The sequence below is a fragment of the Nannobrachium achirus genome, assembly GCF_963921795.1.
Source record: "Nannobrachium achirus genome assembly, chromosome: 2".
Classification (NCBI taxonomy): Eukaryota; Metazoa; Chordata; class Actinopteri; order Myctophiformes; family Myctophidae; genus Nannobrachium; species Nannobrachium achirus.
The window spans coordinates 21,667,837-21,687,999 of NC_137811.1; the positions used below are offsets into that span (position 1 = coordinate 21,667,837).

The window sequence follows — 20,163 nt, forward strand, 5'->3', positions numbered from 1 at the left end:
AATGGGAACCGAGAGATGGCGCCCTCTAGCGGCAGTGACGTCAGGGTTTATAGCAGTGAATCAACCTGTGTTACAACTTACATGTACCACTGGTGGTAAACAGAGGGGTCTTCCTATTTGCCATCAGTTGTGCAGCTGATTAGACAGAGACGCACTGACACAGTCTCTGCAGCAGGGCTGTTGCGACTGCAGTTGGCTAAGTGACTAGCACAGTTTTCACAGGAAGTTCACAGATGTAGTAGCAAAATCCGGCTGATGACCGGTTATCAAATTATTGGCTTAGGAATGCAACAAAAACTAAAATCTCAAGGAATATCCAAGCAATAAATTGGCCTCCTGTGTTAACTGTGCATAGTTGAATAGGATGGGGTAGGTCTACCCACCTGTATTTTAACATCAGTTATTATGGTGGTTTATTTTCTGAGGTGGTACTTGGTGTAAAAAGGTTGAGAACCACTGGTCTATAGTGCATCAATACTATGAATTATTTATAATTTGGTGTCACATTAAATGCGGTCCTGTTTTTAAAGGTGGAAGGTTGACAAGCGGGGTGCTGGGGTATACAATGATTAACTATGGAATCACCTCTAGCCACCATGTGAGCGATAAACATCAAACTGATGGTTCTCAGAGGGTCAAATCCATTCCCAGTCAGTGAACCCAATCTGACGCAGTTAGCAGAGCACTTTAATATCATTAAAGGTCGCACGTCTGCTCCAAAATGTCTGGGGAGGTCAAAGTAACGGACACCTTTTTTGATATTTTATGGATTTACTCTAGTTTAGTATTTTAACGAGGGAAATTACAGTGGGATAGATGGCACTGTTTTCTTGGTCAGGATGGGAAAAAACCTAAGGGGCCCTATTACGGTCTGTGCCTATATCCCTAAACTTCTTTGCCTTTTTTACTATTTTGAAAAACATTGTAATTTTTAACATAAAATCTTAAAAAATATTTTTCAAAATAGTAAAAACAAAATGGAAAAAGGTTTAGGGATTAGGGTTAAGGCACCGGCGGCGAAAATAGGGACCGAGGTGTTCTTTGACATAAGCTGCACTTCACAGCAGTGAAACACATGCAGTATTTGGAAAGGACAAGCCTGCTAACTTATTATGCAGGCCTTCACTATCCCTGCTGAAAGATGAGCTGCCTGTAGTCTTTTGTCTCCTGATGTTATCCAGACAGACATCCTCCTACTACAGTGACTCCCTTCACTGATGGATAGTCTGTGTGCTGATCTATGTGCGTCCTATTGGCAAAAAAGTACCTTTACAGAAACACTGAACCGTGTGTGTGTGTGTGTGTGTGTGTGTGTGTGTGTGTGTGTGTGTGTGTGTGTGTGTGTGTGTGTGTGTGTGTGTGTGTGTGTGTGTGTGTGTGTGTGTGTGTGTGTGTGTGTGTGTGTGTGTGTGTGTGTGTGTGCGTGCGCGCGTGTGCGTGCGTGTGTGTGTGTGTGCACGCGTGCGTGTGTGTGTGTGTGTGTGTACGTGTACGTGTACGTGTACGCATTTACAATGCATGCAACGTGTGTGTGTAACAGATGGGCCAGGGCAGTGGGAGTGTCAGAGGAGTCTGCCCTGTTGTCATTATCTCTCTCTCCAGTCTGTCTCTGGGGAGGAGATGAGGCGTTGGAGAGGACTTCATCAGGGTGTTAGAGGGAGGGAGGGGGCCAGGAGCAGGAGGTGGGAAAGGAGATGAGCTGCAGAAGACTTTAGGACAAGAGAAAGGGAACGGAGGAGGACAAAGAGCGTGAGATGGAATGAGGCATGATATCGGGGGCGGCTGTGGCTCAGTTGGTAGAGCACAATGCCTCCAATGAGGCGGTCGGCGTTAGCTCGCCACCATTGGTGTGTGGATGTGTGAATGAGGACGCTGGCGTCGACTGTTCGCCGCTTCACCTCCCAATGTATGAATGAATGAACCATTGTAAAGTACTTACTACTTAAGCCCGTATCATAGTCGGGTCCGCGGTGGAAGGCTTTACACCGCGGTGTAGTCTTTTTGAGTCTTTTTGAGTCATGAAACTACAACGTTACATCATTCCTCACGGTGGAGAGCTTTCCACCGTGAGTCCCAACACATCTCTCTGTTTTTACTATCAGACAGACAGGCTCTACACCCCGTTCACTGATTGGTCAATCTAGACTAGTCAGTCACGGTGAATAGGACTCCACCGTGGCGTACTATGATGGCCTGCACTTATTTTCTGACTTGAGGTGGAAAGCTTTCCACCTCAAATTTGCGGTGGATAGGTCTCCACCGTACACTCTGATACGGGCCTAGAGTACTTAGAAAAGTGCTGTAAAAATGCAATTCATTATATCAGGTGAACAAAACCAAGGCAAAGGAAGAGGAAGAGGAATGGCGAAGAGGGGAAAGAAATTGGGAGGAAAGGTGATGGGAGAGTCAGAGAAGAGAAGGAGGGAAGGGAGATTGGAGAAAAGAGGAGTTGGGCAGAGGAGGACAGGAGAGATGAGATAAGAGGGGAGAGCAAAGGTAAGAGAGAGAAACCGTTGGCGTCAGTACAACTCTGCGTTGTTAGGCGTCGGTATCTGTTCGCACGACCAGCCAGAGGGAGAAGGGAGAGTGGTGGGCAGGAAATAACCTGGTCAATGTTGGGTGCCGAAACCTCAACATGTCGATTGATTTGTCAGTGCTATAACCCCGGGAATGCCGGGGAAGCTGATAACATGGCATTAAGCTGTGTTTTCTACTACAGACACAGAGGATTTTCTCTATTTCACATGAGTATAAATGTTATTGTTAATAATTTGTCTAATCTCAAGAGGACTTTATTGGATATAAAGGGTCTCTTGTAGTTATCCTTTTTCATGGTCTCTTTGATAACTTATCTGGTTTATCAGAGACCTCTGAAATGCCCAGCTGCGTTTTATCATTTCTTTAAACTAGTCCTGTGCACAGTATCTGAGGGATTGAATGTAGGAGTCTCAGAAGTAATGTTTGAGTGAGTGCCCCGTTGGGCAGATCTTTATGCCCATACATGGTGTTCCGTGTCCAGGCCAGTCTGTGATGTCAGTATATGACGTCAGAGTACTGCAGACAGTGATGTCAGCATGCAGACAGACGGTTACCATGGCGGCGAAACTGTGTAGTATCAGTGTTGTCAGCATGCAGACGTTCAGACGGACATACATTAATAGTTTGATTTTGTTAAACCTTCTTTCCAAAACGTTGAGTTGGGTCACAGAATGGATCGTCTGTAGTGTCATGGGTTTCTGGCTGAAGGAATCATTTATTGATTTTTTTCAGAAAATGTTGTCCTGACTCCTGAGGTGTACTTGTTTTACTGCAAGTCACTGTTATTTACATTTAGATTTGTTTTTATTTAGACGGGTTATAGGTTTCATCTACCTACTAACCTACTTACTTCCTAGCTCTTATTTGTTTTCTCTGCATTCTATTTACCGTACTTGGAATCCACTTATCTTGTCGTTTGTTGCCGCTTGCACTTTGTAAGTCACTCTGGATAAAAGTGTCTGCTACTGTAACTACTGCACCTAATATATATCGTCGTTGTCGGGTGTAAAGCTTGTATGTCCAAACCTGTTAGTTTTGGATTTATCAGTTAAAAATGATTCAAACTAGTGAAAACAGCAGATCTACAAGCACACAACGCCTCGCACCGCGAGGCGTTGTGTGCTTGTAGATCTGCTGTTTTCACTACTTTTGTGTGACGGCCTTGTATGATGAAGCAGGGCTTTACTTTGCGAAAGAACATACAAATTTGAAACTTGGATATAAGGGTTTCCACCCGACAATGACGATATAGTAAATAATGAAATACTCCTTTTGATCACTTCAAAGAACTGGTTCGCTCAACTCATTTGTAGAATTGTCGTGTTTCAGGGTATCTTGGGTGCGGAATTCGAGGTAAAGTATGAAGAGAAGCAATCCGCACTCACGTTATAAGAGTCTTTTTTAATAGATAAACAGCAGCAGCAGTAGTCAGGACAGACGCGTTTCGGCCGCGTCTGTCCTGACTACTGCTGCTGCTGTTTATCTATTAAAAAAGACTCTTATAACGTGAGTGCGGATTGCTTCTCTTCATACTCCTTTTGATGTCATTCATCTTCTCTCCATCAGCCGAAAGGGCAAGGAGGTCCCACCATCATTCAAGCACTTCTTCAGCAGTGCCATGTCCCTCAGCTTCATCAATGTGTCAGGGACCAAGCTGGCTCCAGAGGCCCTCAAGTGAGTGTTACTTAATTTTCTCTCTTAATTCTACTCTTCATAGTCTCTAGTTTCCCCTGACAATCCTTTCCTCCCCCATCCTTTCCTTTCATGTTTTTGCATTTTGCATAATTGTGTACATGTGTACTGTACATCCTTGGCTCCAAGCTATTATTATAAATGTATTCTGTAGTTGTATATAATTAATCTCAATGTATAGTTGTTTTACTACTGTCGGGGCTCTACAGCTCTGTAATGATAACCTAAATGCTGCTGCTGTTAGCGGTTTCATATGTGTTTCGATTAAATATTGCTGTGTTGTCTTCACGCAGAGCTCTGCTGCTCGGGCTGGCTAGTAACGCCAACATAAAGGAAGTCTCCCTAGACCTCAGCTGCTGTGAAGTAAGACACACACAGAGACAGACCTGACACTTCTTCCTTTTGTGTTATGTAATGTCAATGGTCGGGAGTGAATGTTCCTCTAACTCGGTTTGTGTAATGTCAATGTACATTTTCTAATGATTACACAGTACTGTATGTCTAGAGTCCTGTCATCAACATGGATCTGTCCCGTTTAGCGCCACCATCAGGCCGATTTTTCAAACACATTTTTGGACACTGCTCCATACATTTGCCACACACATCCCCCTACCCCCAGGAACCAATGGCACTTACAGACCTATGTGTGTATACATGTGACCTGACGGTCGCTTATCTCCCGATTAGGGAGTCTTACTGGTTACTCATTACCCATGGAGATTTGAATTCATATACATATTTTTTTGTGGTTTTCTATGGAGACACACTAAGAGCCTACTTTGATCCCTATTGAGACACAAAGAGTCTCCTCAAATTATTGGCTTAGGAATGTGACAAAAACCAAACAAGTATCCATGAATTCAAGTCTGCGATAGGAACAAAGTAGGGATGCCCAGATCGGGATCGGGAGATCGGGGCCGATTTCAAAAGATCGGAATCGGGAGAAATATAATATCGGGAAACACCTTGTCTTTATATATTTAAAAAATATATAAGCTGATGAGCTTTATTTTTAATTTGTTTTGATACAATGCTGCACTAAGTGAAAACAGAAGCTTGGATAGAATGTTATTTAAATTAAAAAACAACCTTAAAGGACAACATAAAAGCATTTTTCTTTTCTTTTTCCTTAATGCATTGCCGAAAGATCGGATCGGGAAGGATCGGGATCGAATCGGGAGCAAAAATATTGGATCGGGATCGGGAGAAAAAAAACGTGATCGGGGCATCCCTAGAAAAAAACATTTTGGGGGTGAACTATCCATTTAATGCATGGGATATTTCATAGAGAGAGAAGATGGGTGGGTTCAGTTTTCTAAAACACAAACACGCACGCACACACGCACACTCCAGCCACTCTGCCTTTGTCTTCTTGAAAGCTTGTTCAGAAGATAACGCAACACATGAATACAAATTACACAGGAAGCTCAATTACCGTCTAACCTCAAATAGAGAGATGTTTACTAATTGAGAGTTGCAGGGGCCATGCTTCAGTGTTTTGGAAGGCATCTTTTCACATTCTCTTCTGCATGCTAAGCAATGCTTTTGTGCATGTGTGTGTGTGTGTGTGTGTCTGTTTGTGTCCACGCTCTCCTGCATGTCTTCTCTGTGTTTGTGTGTATGTGCATGCATATTGTGCACGTGTGGGTGTACGCTTCTTTTCTAGCTTCAGCTTGAATATAGAACTATGATGATAAAACATCTGTGTTCTTTAGTGTGTGTGTGTGTGTGTGTGTGTGTGTGTGTGTGTGTGTGTGTGTGTGTGTGTGTGTGTGTGTGTGTGTGTGTGTGTGTGTGTGTGTGTGTGTGTGTGTGTGTGTGTGTGTGTGTGTGTGTGTGTGTGTGTGTGTGTGTGCGTGCGTGATTGTTGGCCTGGCTCTCTGACATGCTCTTCTCTCCCCTAACGCCTCTATAAGCTTGGCCATTGTGTAAGTATTGGGCTGCGCTCCCTCATTAATTTACTTCCGTTGCTGCATGGATTTGTTCGTTTTTATTTCCTGCTGACTGTTGTGTCCTTCACTGACGCCATTATTCAGCCCATATTACAGAACACTTCTACTGATTTGTATTCGTATTAAGTTATGCTCTGTCTTTTTTGACCCCTTGAAGAATTAAGGTTGCAATATGATTTTGAAATGAAAATACATTACAGCATTGTAATTAGTTAACTGTCTGTGAGCTGCTTTTCTGAAAAGCATCATACGCCTCTAGATTCTTAATAGCTAACAATTTTTGACAACTTTGAATTGCTTGATGGTACATCAATGTTGATGTACAGTATAAGGTCCTTTCTCCTTGGATCTTTTTGTAGTGTCATTTGGTATACAACTGCTGTGTATTCTACTCTACTGTGTGTGTGTGTGTGTGTGTGTGTGTGTGTGTGTGTGTGTGTGTGTGTGTGTGTGTGTGTGTGTGTGTGTGTGTGTGTGTGTGTGTGTGTGTGTGTGTGTGTGCGTGCGTGCGTGCGTGTGTGCGTGTGCGTGTGCATGTGCGTGTGTGTGCGCGCGTGTGTGTGTTTGCGCGTGTGTGCATGTGTGTGCACATGTGCATGTGTGGTGTTTTAATGTCGCCGTATCTTCCTCCATAGCTTCGATCAGGAGGATCTCAGATCCTAGAAGGCTGCATTGCTGAGATACCCAACATCTCCAGTCTGGACATCTCTGACAATGGTGAGACATCACTCTCTCAAAATAAGGGGAGATTTTTTGGAGCTGTGTGGAACACAAGCTCCCTATACGTGGCCGTGTGTGTGGGTCTCCGTCCGTGTCTGTATGTAGCCTAAACTTCGGCACGCTACTAGTCCCGCACCATTTACGCCACCCCCGCAATATATACATCAAAACGTGCGGCTCGGCCGGGAATGGTGTGCTAGTAACTTTCTTTCCGATCCGCCTTACAATGGCGACATAATCGGCAAAAAACAACGCTGAATTGTCCCCATTGACTTATAATGGGACAATGCAAGACATCACATTCAAGTATTTTTCTCTCGCAAAGCATAGGAGCTACAGTTTCAAACCTCGGAGAGGAGATTCATAATGATTTTAAGAATGAATCGAAAAATAATTACATCACTCGGCCTCATGGTGGCGCTATAACGGCCCACTTTGCGTTTTGCCCCGTAACTCTTGAACCGTAGATCGGAAAATTAAAATTCTTTTTTCCCTGGATTCCTTGGGTCAAGACGCATCTCCCCATATAGGCCACGCCCATTTGCGCCAGGATAGATTTTCCGCCATCTTGAATTTTCTCCAAAACACACTTTTTGCTCCTTTTCCTACATATTTTCTTCAAATGTCACAAAAATCGGTACACATGATCCTGGGTGACCAGAGAGGTGCTGTTGAGTCTAGCCTGCCCTGAGCATCAACTGCAATACACACACACACACACACACACACACACACAGCTCCACTTCGAACAGAGGTTCGATTTTTTTTCTTTCATTATACGACACAGACTAACTGAATGCTTACTAGTAGCTGGAACTGTTTTCATGACCTCCAGGCCTGGACGCTGACCTGTCCACTCTGCTTGTGTGGCTAGCCAAGAACCGCTCCATCAGGCATCTTTCACTGGGCAAAAACTTCACCAACATCAAGTCCAAGTAAGATCACATGGCTGCGAAACTGATCAACTCATCCTCTGTTATTTATTTAATGGGAAATTAGACCCTAGGCCAATTTGTAATTTGTCCTGTACATGTTAAAAACTTCAGTGAGTTAATACATAATATAATTAATATTGGGTGTGTAGCAGTAACAGTATTAGCAATACTTGCACATTGGCATACTTAAATCTAACACACCCATTATTCATTTTATTATCTGGAGCTGCATTGCTTAGATCACAGTGTATACTGTACTTACTATAAAGTTGGCCTAATGCAGCCCTCCTGTCTTTTTTTTTTTTACCAGAACCGGACAACATGCGGTACTACAAAACTAGCGTAGTATAGTGTTTCACGCCCTTTTAAATCAATACATTTTGTGAGTTTTCTTTCTCTTTATCTCCAACTGCTTCTGTCAGAAACCTGGCTCCCGTCTTGGACAACCTGGTCCATATGATTCAGGAGGAGGAGTCGGTGAGTTGTTTCATTTCCTCTTTGGGTGTCATCTCAGCAGTAGTCTAGCGTGGCCAGACTGTTGCCTCCCACAAATGCTTCCAGTCATACAGTCTGGAGCAACGGAAGCTTTTTTGATGATTAAAGGGGAAAGCGGAATAGTTGTCTGGCTAAGCGAGACTATCTCATCAGCAACCTGCTGACTCTTCAGTAGTCTAGGTCAGTTTTCCAAAAATCTTAACCCCGAAGGCAAATCGTGTTAATTCATGGCATACAAGTTTCCTAGGGGTATTAAAGCGTGCTGAATCCAAATCTGCTGTATGCCCACCTCAAAAATGACTGCTAATTTAAAGATGGCGGCCACCACTATGCTGAAACATAAAAGTGCCAATATCTCGGCTTCCAAGCCACTTTCATGCTTTTGTGTGTGTGTGTGTGTGTGTGTGTGTGTGTGTGTGTGTGTGTGTGTGTGTGTGTGTGTGTGTGTGTGTGTGTGTGTGTGTGTGTGTGTGTGTGTGTGTGTGTGTGTGTGTGTGTGTGTGTGTGTGTGTGTGTGTGTGTGCGCGCGCGCGCTTGCTTAGACATGGTATGCACGTTTGTGTGGTGTGGGCTGTCATTTTGTTCTGTTGCTGTTGGTAGTCATGGTTGCCAGTTCCCACCTGATGTCATGTGGCAGTTCAGACTCATCCAGACCATAATGAATAACTGATATCTTGCATAAAGTCTTCAGCCTAGGACTTAAATCTAAGATGTACAGGTCATCAGTGTTGCATGCTTTGTAATTGTCTCCTCCAAATATGATGATACGATCTCCCACCATGCAACAGCACATCCCACACCTCCCAAAGGGACCTTTCCCCTTGGTCTCAACCTGCCTCCAGGAAAAGGTATCTGGACTGAAATTCCACAGATCTTTGAAGTACTGTTTCCCATTCCAGCCACCAAATATGTACAGCTCTCCATTGTAGGCAAATACTGAATGATCTGAACGTTCTTCTGGGAGAAGCTGTGCAGGAAGTGTCTTCAGCCAGCAGTTGGTCTCTGTGTCAAACACAGTAATGTTGTTTAAGTTCCCCTGGCTCCCCCTGCCCCCAAGTACAAACATCTTTGTTCCAATGATGGTGGCAGAGTGACTGTCAGAAGCAGGTGGTGTAGTTCCTCTGGTGTTAATTAAAGACCAGACCATTATGGTGGTGTCCAACTTGTACATGTCATTAGTATATACAGACAGCTTGGTTTGTCCTCCATACATATAAATGACCTTCTCCAGGACACAGGATGAGTGATATCTCTTTGCTTCTGGAATAGACCCAGAAATATTGGGTTTGGACCAGCTGTGGGTGTCAACATCAAAGGCATAAAGCACATTGCAGTAAGCACGCCCTCCCCAGATGTAGACAATTTCATCTACCAGCACAGCTGTGTGGCCCCAGCGTCTGGAGGGAACCTCAATGGGATTTTGTCCTCTTCCATTTGTCACTGGGGCCAACTTCCTCCAACGCAAAGACACTGTGTTGAACACGTGGACTTCAATCTTCTGATCACTGTTGTTCTGGTAGTTGTATTCTCCAAATGAGTACAGCGTGTGTCCGACTACCACAGCAGCATGGTAGGAATCCTTAGGTCCTCCTTTCAGATGTATCGTCCATTTAAGCATTTCACACTCCAGCACCGTTGTGTAGCAGTGCAGTTAAAGGATAAGTTGTTAAACAACAATTGAATTTGTTGGAATAGTTGTTGAATGACATTAGACTTTTGGAAGTTTACTTTTAAAGACCAGTACATTTGTTGTGATGACAATGTTGTGATGTCAAATGCGTGATGATGTAATTATGTAGTATATATTTGGAATTTCGATCCATCCAGACTAGTACAGAGCCCTGGTGGATCCCAGTCAACTAAGGAAGAGGGTTTAACAGACAGAAAGGGAGGGTAGGGTATGCTCATATATGGAGATATCTGTATCTGTCTGTCTGCATCCATTTCATGCCCATATAGATCTCTGTATCTGTTTGTCTCTGTCCCTTTATTCCCATTATGGAGATCTCTGTATCTGTCTGTGCCTCCGACTGTGTTGCAGACACAGTGCTGGTTCCCCCTTTAATGCAAACCCCATTATACCTGTTGTCATAGGACCCGTTTTGACCATCTGTTTGCCTGTGTCCATTTATGCCCATATATGGAGATATCTGTATCTGTCTTTTTGCGTCCATTTTATGCCCATATATGGAGATCTTTGACCATCTGTTTGCCTGTGTCCATTTATGCTCATATATGGAAATATCCGTATTTGTCTGTTTGCATCCATTTTATGCCCATGGCGGGGAACGTGCGTGCCTAATTTGAAATAGGGAATGAATGCCCCACTCTTTAATGCAAACCCCATTATACCTGTTGTCATAAGAGCCGTTTTGACCATATGTTTGCCTGTGTCCTTTTATGCCCATATAGGAACATCAGAATACGTAACCATGGAATTTTTTGTTGACTCATGTGGTGTACGTGATCTCAGAGCCTTTTATGAAGTGATGTCACAATGAGTCAGCGCTTGCGCCGATTTCCTCCGGAACAGCCTGATGTCAACAATCAGCTCCGCATAAGGAGATTCCGAACGTTTTGCGCCGGTTTCGGAAAACCGCGAATCGGGTCGAGTCGAGGCCCGGCACTGCACTCCGCGCGGCGGCGGGGAACACGCGTGCCGAATCTGAAGCCGGTGGGACGAACGGTTCTCGAGATACGCGGATTACAAACAGACAGACACGCAGACAGACAGAGATTTGTCGCATTTATAGATGGATGCTTTAAACTAGTGAAAACAGCTGATCTACAAGCACACAACGCCTCGCAGTGCTTTCACTAATTTTGTGCGACGGCCTTGTACGATGAAGCTGGGCTTTACTTTGCAAAAGAACGTACAAATTTGAAACTTGGGAGATACGCGGTTTCCACCCGACAACGACGATATACTGTAATCAGGAGAAAGCTTTCAACATCCATCAACAACCATCTTTCAACATTGTCATGTGCCCTGCCTGCTTGCTCTTGGGCATCTTAAGGCAGTGAGTGAGTTCTATTTGATGGACTCATGAATGGAATGTCTGTGGTCCCTGATCTTAACACATCTGGTGCCAACCATGAGTTTCCCGAGTTTGAAAAGGTACCACCCCTGTGCCAATTTGTTTTTTTTCAAAAATATTTTTTTGGACCTACAGAAATGTATTAGGCATGATCGCGATCGCGAAATTGCATGTTTAACCCCCATACCAACCCATTCTTTCAAACAAGGCAGCCATGTTTGTTTACATCTGAAGAAAACATAATGGCTGATAAATCATGAATGCCTGAACGGATTTCCAAGCGAATGTTTTTGTTTGAAAGCTGTGAACAGTGTGCACACACGTGGTGCATCATCTAGGCATGGGTGTGCACGACCCGTGAACTATAAATTACATGGAAGTCTATGGAGACCATGGCATCGCGGGACATTGAAGAGAAAAAATCATTGCAACTTAAGTGTTAAGGTACTTGTTGTACTGATCTCCACCCACTGATTCCACAGTGCAGACTGTGTTAACCACTGACTAGTCTCGCGTAGCCAGACAACTATTCCACAATCTCTGAATGCTATATAGAGTCTGGAACAGCAGCTCCCTAACGGCGAGTAATGGAAACGGGCATTACCGTTCAAGAAAATATATTTTAAAATGTCATTTCTGCTAAGCAGCAAGCTAAACATGCTTATATGATTTTTATTTATATAATGATACATGTGTGCGATGTGAGACTGAAACGGAAGTGACGAGGGGGCTTCACTTCCGCTTCATCTCACACTCATCGTTTCTATTTCCCTTTACCAGACAGTATGCCGGGAGCATTTGACCAAATCGCGGAGGCAACAGTCTGGCCACGCGAGACTAACCACTGACTAACCACTGACTAAGAACTGTTATATAATGACACATGAGATGTATGTACATAATTATTATATTGGGAATATAAGTTATCGGATAAAGTTCATTGGAAAAATATCCTCACATGATTTCAAATCAGAATATTTCATTGGAAAAAAAGGGGGGAAAAACTACCTTGTTTAGTCAAAAAGATCTTCTTTAAATTGTACAATTTGAGGGCTTGGTAGCCATCTTTGAGCTGGGCATACAGCAGATTGGGATTCAGCACACTTTAATACCAGTAGAAAATATATATGCCATAAATTAACACAATTTGCCTTCAGTGCTTTAAATAAGCACCTTTTCTGAAATCTTGCCTAGTCTTTTAACTAGTCGTGGATTGGATGCCTTGGTGTTATTTCACAAAATATGTAATGAGTATAATGAAAAGATGCCTTGAAGAAAAATAACCCTTTTCCTGTTGTTCTTATGTTTCATCTAATTTTTCTGTCTCAATTTCTTTATTTCTAAAATACAGTATATCCGATATTGCCCTTGCTATGTGTTCCAAATTATGACAAATGTCACATATTAGCTCTGTGGTAAAAGCCTCTTTCGCTTTGTGGATTTGCTTGGAATATTAGGATCTCGGGCAATTGAAACTAAGAAGAGATCTCACAGAGTCTGATACCAGATTTGAATATGCAGACGATTCATATTTGGATCTTGTCTGGATTTAAGGGGTGCATGCCTACATTCACAGTCAAGCTAGGTAGTCCATAAGGACTTTGTTGATTTTTCAGGCTGCAAGGGATAAAAAGCCATCCATTAGAAGACTTCTTTTCCTGTTCTCTTTGTGTTTGAGATCTGTTGTATACAATCGGGATATTTCATATACAAGGGTCCTCATACAAATCATAGTTTTGTTTTCCCTGCTTCCCTCTCTTCCTCCCTCCCCCCATCCATCTCACTTGTTTTATCTCTGTCTCCATCATACAGCCCTTTGCCCCCCTGCCTGCTCATTTATATCCCCCACAGCGTTAGATTGATAGTCCTATTGAACCGCTCACTGCAGGAGTAGGTGTGTGTGTGTGTGTGTGTGTGTGTGTGTGTGTGTGTGTGTGTGTGTGTGTGTGTGTGTGTGTGTGTGTGTGTGTGTGTGTGTGTGTGTGTGTGTGTGTGTGTGTGTGTGTGTGTGTGTGTGTGTGTGTGTGTGTGTGTGTGTGTGTGTGTGTGTGCGCTTGCGTGGTGTGCACGTCCATGTATGCGTTTGTCTTTTTATGTGAAGATCATGAGCCGGTTATCACGCAGTGCACATGGATGCTGAGAGACAGAGAAGATAGAGGGGAGTAAGAGACTCACAATGGAGGACGGATGATGAGGAAGAGAGAGAAAGGGATGGGGAAGGGGAGGACATGTATGAAAGGGCAAATTAATAAGCAGGGGTGGGTAGTGGTGATTTGTAACAGGGTTGGTGATGGTGTTGGTAACAAATACTTACAAATAGGCTGTGATTGGCCTGTTAAAGAAGAGCCAGATTCAGGGCACAGAATCAAACGCCTTGTGGAGGATTGGCGGGAGTCTGTGTGTGAGAGTGAAAGAGAGACGCATGTGTAGTAGATATCAGTACCAGAGTACCAGACTGAAGTGTTACCTGTTGTAGTACAACCTACACACAATGGTTAGAAACAATCTGCAAACACAAAGGAAAGAAGCGATATACAAACTCATTGGAAATAAACAATCTACAAACACAGGTTAAACAACCTTCAGACCACAAAGGTTAGAAACAAACAACCTTCAAACACAAAGTTTAGAAAGAATCTACAAACACGTCTTAGAAACTAACTTAAAGGCCCGCTGACACGCCCCGAAATTATAATAGTATGATACAGTAGGTCACGCAGTCAGTGAAAACGGTCTGAAACAGTCTGAAACTCATGTCACAGTGTAATCTGCCCCTCATCCCCCAACAACAGCTGACCAGTACAGTAAGTAGTCTTAAGTAGTAAGTACAGTCAATTCATTTGATTGGCTTATAAATGCGCGTTCCCACAATGACATCATAAAAATATTAACTCATATTTTAAGATGACTTTTTAAACCCCTTTAACAAAGGTGACATGTTTCACATGTACTTACAGAGTGGGTCCCTACCTCCAGTGAGATGAACCTCTGATTAGCTGGACCTTTACAGTATGTTAGTCCCCCCAGGAATCCGCGATTCCGCGATCACCGAATTTATCGCAGAATTCGCGACCACCCGCGGATTTCTCGGCCATTCGCGGACTTTGCTGACGTCCGCGGAATAGCGGTCGCGAGTGGCAGCAGAGCAGCGGGAGTAGTTATTACTACTATTATAAAACAATGTGTAGATGGTCTGGCCAGTGGCCACTTCATACAGGTCATGGGGGAATAGCTTAGCTTCCCTCCTGCTAGTTGCACTGACGCTGTATTGGTCCGGTCCCACATTCGTTCCTGACAGAAACAGTGTCCTGAACTATAGTTCTTCTCTATGCCTCTATGGTCCTGGCAATAACAATGCTAATGCAGAAGAGAATAAATAAATATTACACCCATACTAGGTAGTAGGGTAGGCTATCCTCAAAAATGTGGTTACTATGGGCAGGGTTTGCATGACAATATAGTATTTGCAATTAACAGAAAGTAATTATTAAAAACAATAACAAATTAAAAGAAAGTAGATTTAATATTAGATTTGTATTCTCAAAAATGATTATTTGATTATTCTAACCACTAATTACAATTCATTGTAGCTATTTCATGAAGGGTTTTACTTGATTATTAGAACTATATCATGTTTAGCTTGATAACTGGTAATTTTGGGTTGTTTTTTAATGTCCACGGAATCAAGAATTGTTCACCACAGAATTCCGCAGAATCAGGATTGTTCTCCTCGGAATCAAGACTTTTTCTCCGCGGATTCCTGGGGGGACTAGTATGTACACCCAGTAGGAGACACAGATTAAGGGTAGAGACATGCTGTGCTGAATTTCTGTGGCATCAATCCAAAGGAGTGAGGTCTGTGCTTTCCCCTGACTGTGGACTGATAAAAAAGATAGTACAACAGTGTGTGTGTGCATTGTAGCCATGAGTGGAAACAACATATTTTAGTTTCCCTCTGGGTTCACTCACACACACACTCTGAGATTAAGTCAAACAATGTAGACAGTCACTGGATCTCTGGTAAATAGTAAAATATGTTATATTTGCAAGGCACGCTCTTGAACAATTACAAGGTGCTTTACAGACGATCAAACAACAATGACAAAAGAGTACAATCATAAGCCAGAATAAATCTAGTCAGTCCCAGATAACGGTAAAGTAATTAATGTAAAAAAGCTGTCTGTAAACAAAAATGCTTCATGAAATTATTTAAAAAGATGGCAAGGATTTACCTTTGTCTGTCTTCAGAGAGGACAACATTCATTCAAAGATTATATATATTAAAAAAAGAAAATCCCTCATACTATTGCTATTAACTGTACCAGACAGCACAACATAATCACATACCGGCATAATATTCAGCACAGAATATTATGTCAGTATCAACACAGAATTCAGAATGAATGAGTTTGACCTCAAAAAGCAATACAATTCATCATTTTATTGAAGGACATTAAATGGGTTATTATCAGGTCAATCTCATTAAGATTATTTGCAATTCCTTCTTCCCCTTGCTTTATTAAAGTAGACTTGATGGATACCCCGAGTAATGATTTCATAATTGTGTGAATAATAATTTCCAATGCCCTGCGGCCTGCAGTCATATAGGAAGCGAAGGGAATACTGTTTGCCATGTGCACGATAGATGGGAGATTACTTTTCTCTTGTAGGCAAAGCGATATTTATCTTTTTGCAGAATTTAATTTATTACTGTACATACAGTGAGATGTTATTGTTTTATTTTGTTTGTGGAGACAGTGACTATTACTACAGTACAGCACATTGACAGGGATTGTTACTCGGTTCCAAGATTCAAAGAGGTTTTGTCGCTCATGAAAGAGAATAAAAACTGTGCTTTGTTTACGGACAAAGAGAAGAAGACATGGAAGACATTTGACTGGGCAGTTTGGCCTTTTTTCAGAGTTTTGATCGCCTGAAGGGGGGGAAACATTTTTTATATCTCTGTGGTGACACTGTGACAACACAGGCGCTTGTCTCTGCGTTGCCCTCAAGTTTGTTCTCTTTTAAACTGTCATGGTGTACAAGGAACACTCCTGTAAGCAGTTGAACAGCATTATGTAAATGGTTCACATACTGTGTATATATAGAGAGAGACTTTATCCGAGATGCTTTACAATGATTGTGCATTGCATTCACCATTCACACACACATTCATACACCGATGGCGGAGGAAACCATGCAAGGCACTGACCTGCTCAATCGGGAGCAATTGAGGGTTCAGTGTCTTCCACAAGGACTCTTCGACACTAACTCTGGGGGAGCCCAGGTTCGAACTGGGAACCTTCCGGTTCCCAAGCGGCCGTTCTACCTCCTGAGCCATGATTATCTATTATGATAAAGCATTACTGTATCCACTCCTACCATCATGTGTAGTAAACATGGCTTTTGCAGTTTTTGCATTTGTAAACTAAGATATATGCCGGACAAATGGATGGATGACTGTCATTGAATAAGCTCATATCTATTCAAATTGCTTTGTTTAATGACTGCATGAATCCACTTAGGAGCATGGCAGGCAGCATTCTGCATCATGAGAGATCAGACATAAAAACGAATGTCCTGCCGTTATTGCCATGGCTCATTCAAACAGCATCCCAACAGCAACCTACGAAAAGGTTGTGGGGGCCCCTGCTTCATCTCTCTCTCAACTAAGGGGTCCTTGGAGTGAAAACATTGCAGACCACTGGTATAAAACATGTTTTCACTCTTTATTTCCACCTTTCTCCTCTTCTATATCTCCCTTACTCTTTCTCTCCATGTCCTCCTCTTCATTCCCCCGTGCAGCCTCTGACCTCTCTATCTCTAGCTGACTCCAGACTGAAGAGTGATCTGACCATCGTTCTGAACGCTCTGGGCAGCAACTCATCTCTGACCAGGCTGGACATCAGTGGCAACGCCATGGGGGACATGGGAGCTAAGATGCTCGCCAAGGCACTGCAGATCAACTCCAAACTGAGGTCTGTGTTCTCTCTCTGTGTGTTTGTGTGTTTATCTAAGTGGTGGAAAGTAACTAAGTCTATTTACATAAGTATTGTACTTAAGTACAGTTTTGAGGTACTTTTACTTTTACTGGAGTATTTCCAATTTTCAGTACTTTTACGTCTACTCCACTACATCCCAGAGGCAAATATTGTACTTTTTCCCTGGATTCCTTGGGTCAAGACGCATCTCCCCATATTGGCCACGCCCATTTGCGCCAGGATAGATTTTCCGCCATCTTGAATTTTCTCCAAAACACACTTTTTGCTCCTTTTCCTACATATTTTCTTCAAATGTCACAAAAATCGGTACACATGATCCTGGGTGACCAGAGAGGTGCTGTTGAGTCTAGCCTGCCCTGAGCATCAACTGCAATACACACACACACACACACACACACACACACACACACACACACACACACACACACACACACACACACACACACACAGCTCCACTTCGAACAGAGGTTCGATTTTTATTCATTTGAAAACTTGAAACAGGACATTCTGCATAACAAGTACTTTCACTTTTGGTACTTAAAGTATACGCCAATACGTTTGTACATTTTTAATCCCAGACTTTCACTTGCAACAGTGTGTACTTTTCCCACCACTGTATTTACTAGTAACACTGTCAGAGATATAGATTTGACAAATTATTTACAAAAATACTAATGATTTTGGTGTTCATTTGGAGAGTTATATACAGTACAGCAATGTGATGGTTCCAACAAGTTGTCCCAATAGGGTGAACTAGAATGATGTGCAACCATTGTTAATTAATTCTAGCCATTAATGTACAGTTGCCGTTAACTAGCGGTCTGTGTACGTTTATCATTGCAGGACAGTAATCTGGGACAAGAACAACACCAGTCCTCAGGGTCTGCAGGATGTAGCAGCCGCTCTCGAGAAGTAAGTAGAGCGGAGCCATCTGTAGCTGATTGTGTATGCATATCGTCGTTGTCGGGTGGAAACCTCGTATCTCCAAGTTTCAAATGTGTATGTTCTTTCGCAAAGTAAAGCCCTGCTTCATCATACAAGGCCGTCACACAAAAGTAGTGAAAACAGCCGATCTACAAGCACACAGCGCCTCGCAGCGCGAGGCGTTGTGTGCTTGTAGATCTGCTGTTTTCACCAGTTTAGTTCTTTTTTTTAAAAATGCAAAACGAACGGTTTTGGACATACAAGGTTTTCACCCGACGAAGACGATATGTGTGTATGTGTAGGTGGGGCTCTGCATGGATGTGTGCCTGACTGCGTGCATGTATCAGCTCTAAATGGAACACTTAATTTAAAACGCATTACTACTTGCATGTGTTTATGTATTCCTTCCTATCATGTGTTTGCGAGCTTGAATAAACATATCAGGGTTGTACTCTGTATGTGTATGCACAGTCAGACGTGGCCACCTCTTGAATATTATCTGCCGTGCAATGTACTGTCATTATTTTTCTGATTTGTGAGCTGCTGCTAGCGAAATGAATAAATGCGTGTCTTGGGAGAGACGAGATGAGCGGAGAACCCATCTGTCGGTTGACTTTGTAATGAGCAAAGGAGAACCTTTAGTGTACTGAAGGAAAGGTTGCTGAATTCCCTAACTGTAGAACGGACGAGAGATGGAGGGACGAAGGGGGGTGAAGTATGTGGTCTGTGTGACAAAGGATATAGATAAATAAATAAACAAAATAAAAGAAGGGAGAAAGAAGAGATGGACATGTGAAAATAGCTGAGAAAAAGGATGGGAGAAACAAGCAATGAATGAAAGGAAGGAAAAATATGAAAGTGCAGAGGTAGGAGCTAAGAAAACAAATTAGAAAGCACATATTCCGTCTCTGTTTCTTCATCCAATTTCCTGTGGGTGTGTGAAATGAGATGTACATCCCAGCATATTTCCATCTGGGAGACAGCTGTGGCCTCGGTGTATATCTTCTTACTCTGTCCTCCTCTCATCCTCAAAAGAGTACAGTACATTCCCCATCCGTATTGTAATATTGGACTGATTGCATCTTTGTGTTTTGTCCCAGTTGTTGTGTATGTATGCTTGCGTGTGCATCTATGTTGTTACATCTCCATATCTCATCTACATTAGAATCCAAGGCAGCCCCAGTGTAACAGTGTAAGTGTCTCCTCTGATTCCGTTCTCTCGGGCATTATGATGGAAGATGAGACTTTGATAGTAGGTGGTGTGCATTGTACATGTTTGTGATACTGGCAGATACCATAATCCATAGAATTATGTCTGAGTTGCTCTATCAGTCGATCCTTTGTGTTCTAAAGAATTATTTGTAAATAGTGAATAGCTTGGCTGAATAGCTTGTTGAATAAATCTGGATAATAGTGATTCTATTTGAGTGGATTAACCAGTGCAGTGCAGTATTTCATGCTCTCTCTCTCTCTGTCAGCAGAAAATCCTTCTAGAGGAAATCATGCAGGAAGTTGCATGGGTCATTGAATTCTCTGTACCAATTTACAGAAAATTTACAGTTCGAGTTTAAAGTGCAATTTCAGTTTTGCGAGACAGTAACTGCAAGACTGAAAGAGCAATATGTCCTTCTTTATGTTTTATTAAAGAAGTAAGCCATTTACCATGGGAGGGAGTGGGTTTTTGGCTGATTTACCACTGTTTCAGGGTTGTGGCACGAGGCGAAGCCGAGGGAAAAACAACAACCCTCGAATGGTAAATTGGTTTTCTACCACTTCTACCATATAAATGAAAGAAAACACAGTTGTAACTTGCAAGGTTATTTAGTTATACAACTGCAACACAACAGTGGGCGCGGTCCATGAGCCA

The 20,163-nt window shown here is 42.7% G+C and overlaps 1 protein-coding gene across 1 annotated transcript in view; it reads left to right on the forward strand.

Annotated features, from left to right (window-relative positions):
• LOC308297165 (F-actin-uncapping protein LRRC16A-like) overlaps window positions 1-20,163 on the forward strand; it is a gene marked incomplete at both ends in the record, with an annotated part of 139,024 nt that overhangs the window by 80,790 nt on the left and 38,071 nt on the right. Inside the window, 8 exons of the mRNA XM_080740581.1 lie at window positions 4,105-4,212; window positions 4,524-4,593; window positions 6,147-6,158; window positions 6,818-6,899; window positions 7,738-7,837; window positions 8,260-8,314; window positions 17,176-17,348; window positions 18,216-18,284. Of these exons, the coding sequence (XP_080596707.1) occupies window positions 4,105-4,212; window positions 4,524-4,593; window positions 6,147-6,158; window positions 6,818-6,899; window positions 7,738-7,837; window positions 8,260-8,314; window positions 17,176-17,348; window positions 18,216-18,284 (669 nt within the window). The remainder of the gene's footprint in view (window positions 1-4,104; window positions 4,213-4,523; window positions 4,594-6,146; window positions 6,159-6,817; window positions 6,900-7,737; window positions 7,838-8,259; window positions 8,315-17,175; window positions 17,349-18,215; window positions 18,285-20,163) is intronic.